General features: G+C 38.7%; 1 protein-coding gene across 2 annotated transcripts; it reads left to right on the top strand.

The window, feature by feature from the left end:
- The first annotated feature begins 1,268 nt into the window (after positions 1 to 1,268).
- On the top strand, positions 1,269 to 3,463 carry LOC145443582 (uncharacterized). Of its 2 annotated transcripts, XM_080321528.1 has the most exons (4): positions 1,269 to 1,509; positions 1,898 to 1,954; positions 2,085 to 2,183; positions 2,758 to 3,463. In XM_080321528.1, exons 1-4 carry the CDS (start codon positions 1,398 to 1,400, stop codon positions 2,772 to 2,774), a joined length of 285 nt encoding a protein of 94 aa, XP_080177654.1. In that variant the 5' UTR covers positions 1,269 to 1,397; the 3' UTR covers positions 2,775 to 3,463. The 2 variants fall into 2 exon arrangements, with proteins under 2 accessions (XP_080177654.1, XP_080177653.1); XM_080321527.1 differs by lacking the exon at positions 2,758 to 3,463 and having other exon boundaries at positions 2,085 to 2,724.
- Positions 3,464 to 6,222: the final 2,759 nt, after the last annotated feature.

The following is a 6,222-nucleotide window of genomic DNA, read 5'->3' as shown; positions in this document are numbered from 1 at the left end:
TTTTCCTACACAATTTCATCGACACAGCCAAATCACATTGGAGAGCCGTATAGGCGCGAAATAACACGCTTTAGCGCAGGGGCTTATCCACTATCTTCAATAAGGTTAAGTTATAAAATTTAAGAATTAGGTAAGGTCAGTGAAGCGGTTTTAGGAAAAACAATACAATCAGCTCCGGATAACCCGACAACCACTTAAGTCGACCCAAATGCCTGGGAACGGAACAAAAGCAAAATTAGCTCGTGAAAAACTCCCGTTAATTAGGAAAAATATATCCGATTGCACACAGGATCAGCATTCTAATCGTTAGTATACGACAAAATAACCGGGACTTTGTTCATTTAAACACAACATCAGTGATTATTATCAAACTATGACGATCCATGCGGTAGCAATCGACAAGGAACTCGCACACGACCGTGCCAACGGCTTCAAAGTCCTTTTATTTCGGTATAATTGCGTCAATCTTATATATATATCTTGTTTTTCAACTACAATTGTCAATTACACCAAGCCGATATTCTTTATTATATACAATTTCGTATCTGCCTACCGGTAGCACGGTTCACTTCTTGGCATTTTGAGGCACCGCTAATGGCTTTCGCGGATAAGATGACGTAGTACTGTATATCAGAATTACTGCACTAGCTCAGTGTATGTGATACACAGTAATGTGGCAAACAGTATTTCTTGAAACGTTTGGTATCGAATACCACCATCGAGTTGCGTCGTTGCCAGTTCAAGTTTTGAGTGATATTCCGGTAGATAACGATACTATAACGTCGATAAACCTCAAAATATATTATTGAGAGAGGGAAATATTTATTGATTTGTCCAACGGAATAAAATATTTCCAAAAAACTGAACGGTGTAGAACAGGGTATGATCGATATGAATATGGGTAGGGTTAACCATGGTTTGATAACACCGTGAATTGAACAATTATAGATATTATTTATAAATTTGATTGCGATTGGTTGGGATTAATAAATTCAGCATAAATAAAAAATAATATTCATATGACAAAATTAGGGTCGAGACAAGAGCAGTCTTTAATAGGAGATGAGGTGACTTTTCTTAAATGCGTGATATGGAATGTCCCGTATGGGTGTTGGTATAGAATTCCAAATAACAGGACCGGCATAGTCTATTGATTTCTTTGCGAGGTTTCTGGTGTGATGACATGTATAGATGTTGCCATTGTACGAAAATCTGGTATTGTGGGAGTCTATTCACTTATTCACCCTCTTATAGTAGTGTTTCGAAATCACCTTGTCTGGTTGAGTGCTTGCAGAAGCGCTTGGTGATGATGTGTTGGAATACACGGGGATTGTGATTTCTAATTAATCGGTCAATAACGTTGCTCTCATGTCAGGAGAGAGATATTTCAATCACAGATGCATACGTTTCCGATTAGTTACAATGAACTTTGCATTATAGATAATACAGCTCATATAGATCACCCGACGTCGGACCGTCTACTGAATGTGAGCAATGAAAGAGCTATAGGTGAGCGAGAGCAGTGCGCAATGCGCATGTTGTTGTTGTATGTTGTTTATCATAATGTTCCACTCAATGGAACGAGCCACTAATTCTACCAAAGTAAAATAACGTGAAGTGTCTTTGCGCAGTGTAGGGAATTAGCGAGATGAATTTCAAGAAGTTATTTTACTCAGCATCGCTGTTAGAAAGGTTCTATAACACCGTCACTGTGTGTATCGTACCGACGGAAGCGTGTGATAATTTTTTGTAAAAATCAAATATTGTGGCATATGGTAATTATCTGAAAGGATGCAGCAAGGACTTGGTCTATGCGGGTAGTACTGAAATCCTCGAATTTCATTTACATGAGGAGACGTCTATGCAGCGCAGCCTAATATAATCCTGTACGTTTCAGGTAATCTTGTGACCCATCCGACATCATTCATTGTTGCGAACTACGAACAATTAGAAAGTGAGTATATTGAAATGATGTCATCGTGAACATTTATTATCCCAGTCCTTCAAGTAACAAATGATCTCAATCTGATTGTGACATTGTAAATTGTGTTGGCCAATGATTTTCCAACTTTCTTCCATTTCAGACAATATCCTGGTTTTAGCCCATCCTACTTGCGACTGTTTGCCAACTGTTCCCGGCGATCAATGCCACGACCGCGAGTTCGATGTTATCTCATTTCCAAGTAATGAAATTTCGGTAGCAATATTTTACCTAGTACAGATGATGATTTGTTATGTAACCACTTGTGATTCGCAGACACTTTGTTCAGTGTTTGGATATCAAACTTTGAGAACTTGATGACGATATTTGCACCAGATCTCGTCTCCAACTGTTTTACGACAAATTACCTCGAACACGAAATATGCACAATCACGACGTGGTTGGTGATTAGGCTGGGTCATATTGATTCGGGTGCTCGAATCCGAATTAACAATTTATTGTAATGATTCGAGTCATGCTGACATTGTCAGCAAGATCCACTTCTACGTGTGCTAGTGTGTTCAAACGCCATCGAGACTGCGGGCCATTTCTATCAGGAAACTCTAGATGGTCTAGCTGTCGTAAACCTATGCACTTGATCAATACGGATTTCAGCAATGAAACTTATAATGTAATATGACGACGGCGCAACCATTATGATGTGCTTTCTTACATTGCCGGATGTAGGCCTACCGTAATGTATGTGTGGTGCCTATGGCGGGGCATAATGAACCCCCTCAAGAAAAATAATTATAATTGATCTTATGATGTTTCAGGAACGAAAAGTTTCTGACTCCATTCTGCAATCGCGAACGAGTCAATGTGATCCAAGGGGAGCTGGTAATTTAGTTGGATTTAGCCATCATCCAACACAACATTATTTCTTCGAAGTTCATACAGAATGTATTCTATCATCTCACTTTTCTATTTAAAAGAGTTTTACACTATGCAATGTCACTCTTTTTGAATACCTAATGTGAAATGGTCAGAAAAGGAGTAAAGTGGAGTTTTTGTGGGATAAGCCAATTGTCTGTGAATTCGTATTAACACTGAGGTGTTATTTTATCTTTCAAGCCCTGCAAAGGATTGACATATATACCACCAAATATCAGTTTCGGTACATATCGCTTACCACCCTGGCTTAGATTTGATCAGTGCGTTTTATTACCGCGTGTATCTAAATCTGGGGTCGGAAAGCTTCCGCAATCGTGGCAAAATTTGTCAATGTAAGAATATTACCAACTGGTGTGCCAAACAGTTTTAGTTTTGTCATAATTATCGTTTCAAGCAAAGAACCCACAAACCATTTACCCGAAGCTGCTGAGGCAGGCAAGGGGATCGGTCCCGCCTGTGGTTCGTAAAGCATGGGTGCCGAAGGCTATCTTTTCTTAGGAAAATTATATTCATAGATGGGATGGAGATTCTTTGCAGATATAACTTTTAAGTATAAAGAAGTTGAAGTGATATAAAAACACCGCCGCTTAAGCATGATACAAGTAGCCAAAACGGAAGTATTTCGTTACCGACCGCCACTGAGTTTAAGATATTACTCTTTTACTGCGGCCGGTATTATTTTATCATTTACCCTATTTAACTTTCCATGCTCTCTGGAGTCCATGTAGATATATAGATTAGGATTTTCTGCATGCAAAGCTTCTGAATAAAGTCTGAAATAATTTTTACAATCCCAACATACTTCGCGTTTCATTTTTTGCTTAGGAAGTTGATAGGAGCATTGGGAATTTCCTTCCTCGCTGTTATGACGGTATAACATGAGATACTTGAATGCTCAACTAGGATGAATATCGCCCAGGTAGTCGATTTTGCCCAGCCCCAGTTAGGATCATGAAATCCGCTTTACACTAAAATACCTTATCATTTGAAATTGGAAATTGATGCATCGAAAATTTTATATCTTCAAACCAAATGAATTAGGAGTTTTTGCGATTGAAAGTATCTTGCTACTTCACTATTTGACATACTATGTCGATTTTGTCTTGATTCGACAACGCCTGGGCTGCGCGATCATGTTTGAAACTTCGCATCAAATCGCTAGCGACGGGGAAATTAGTAAATACAACAAGACTTGTTACAAAATAGATTATTTATAAGAATGCGGCTGGTGAACGAGCGTAAATGATATTCCGTTTCAATTGGAGCAATCTACTTTTTATCACTTTCCTTCCTCGGACCCACTGTAAGTTCTCACCGGTATAATTATTATAATTTTTTTTATTAATAATAGTGAATTTCTATATGGTTTTATGGAAATTGATGTCGATTGATCTAGAACTTTCTTTCTCTGTTACGGGCCAATGGGAAGGATTTCTATAATACAATTTCAATAAATATATATATGCTTTGTCCATGAACTAATAAACTCGGGGACTGGGGTAATAACTCCACGGCACAACATAATCGAACTTCGAGCATAGTAGGGCAGTAGGCTACATGTGTCGAAAATGAGTCATATTCTCTTCAATATAACAGGATATACATAACTGCTTCGGGAGCATTACACACCAACAGTAGAGTGGGCGCAACCTTTCTTGAACAAATATCTCGCCAGTCCGCATGGTGCGGTTTGAAGGCGAAACAAAATACTCAATTTAATACTCAACGCGAGTGATAGATTTGATTCCGTCTAAGCTATCTTTTCCATCACCATCTACTCCGAAATGGCCTATATTATCCAGACAAATGCTACCACGTCAGCCCCAACGCGAAATGAGAAGGCGATGTTGTCGTGTGACTGGTGAATTCGAAGCTCCAACAAAACACTTAAAGCCGCGAGGCAACCGGGAAGGATAAGTAAACGGCAATTGGTGTATCTCATGGGTTGCGATCCCCTGGATAACGCGAAAACCAAAGCTTTTAATGTGGGTGGGAATGGGAACCAGTCTGGCCGTACCAATATGAATATTCTGGGATATACACCTTGAATCCAGCACTATATTTAGTTTGTAATCCACAAGGCTATATCTGAATGTATCCAACGTACCTTTCGAAAATAAGTTGAAGATACCCACATTTAATAGACTGAACCTGACCCGTAGTGTGACATTTCACCAAAATAACTATGTATTATATACAAGCTCAATACTTCCAATTCCAAATCGCCAGCGTAGTTAGTATCGTATTCTCGTGCATTTTCTACTGTCTCCATTCCGTTCGGTCTCGATGGCGGCTACAACGTCGATGCCATATCCATCGTGATAAAATACGCTCTGTGTGAATTTTCCCGGTGATATACCTGGGGAAACGCGTCACGCGTCTCTCGAATATATTGCTATCGAAGTGGATTCGAATTTCTCGCCTGACGAGCAAAAACAAACATTACGTTTCGTGGATCTCTTATTTACTACGTTCCAGTGCCTCTCGATAGAACGGGAAGACGTAAATTTCGATGACTGTATAATTGTACATATGCTATTACCGGTTGGATATTACATTCATATATGGCATTGCTAAGCATTATTGCGTCCACGATGCTACATCATTGAACGATGCTTATTTCCCGCATCAATATAATGTTTTTGTAAACTACTCTTGATTTGTTTCGTTCTTGCCACATATAACTGAATAATATCATTATTATATTATTGTTTGTAAAAGTTTTCACTGACTTTGAAGACGTATTTCATATCGGGCCATCCGTCTAATTTTCATTTGTTCATGTGTTTCGCTGTTCTGTTGTTGGTATTTAATTTACGATAGATCAGTGGTCTGATTCATTCTCTCTGTCACACATCGTTGCAATGCTGTCGAAATATTTTGATGCACCGACCTACTCCCATTGTTTCATTGTAATATTGTAATATAATTCCAACCGGAACATAGACCGATATCGGTTTTTAATTCTCTATCTGCACGATTATACACTGCAATGAATCTACATTCTACAGTCGATGTAAGACGATAGGCGTTAGTGGAGATCCCTTTAATATATTTTAAGTCAATATTTACAGTCAGTGCAAAATGCGGATAGATTTTAATTCGAAACACCGTTTCAAATAAAATCAAATCAACAGCAAACGATACGGTATGCATCACACAGCTGGTAATAGAATTCATGAGTACGATAATGATTCTGCAAGACGCAACTTCATTGGTACATGCGCCGTCATGATCTTCGAAATGGCCGATGTGGTTGGCAATGAATTAAAAAAATATTGAACCGTTTTATCTGCATTGTATGTGTATAATGATATTCGATTCTTTAAAAGTGTGCAGTGGGCAAT

The sequence above is a fragment of the Botryllus schlosseri genome, chromosome 7 (assembly GCF_051294905.1).
Source record: "Botryllus schlosseri isolate E-star chromosome 7, Bs_hap1, whole genome shotgun sequence".
NCBI classification, from domain to species: Eukaryota; Metazoa; Chordata; class Ascidiacea; order Stolidobranchia; family Styelidae; genus Botryllus; species Botryllus schlosseri.
This window is presented reverse-complemented; position numbering and strand designations above follow the sequence as displayed.

Coding starts and splice junctions, on each gene's coding strand:
- LOC145443582 (XM_080321527.1), top strand. CDS start 1,398: ATGCATACGTTTCCGATTAGTTACAATGAACTTTGCATTATAGATAAT. Junction 1,510..1,897: donor GAGCAATGAAAGAGCTATAG/GTGAGCGAGAGC, acceptor TGTACGTTTCAG/GTAATCTTGTGACCCATCCG. Junction 1,955..2,084: donor GAACTACGAACAATTAGAAA/GTGAGTATATTG, acceptor CTTCCATTTCAG/ACAATATCCTGGTTTTAGCC.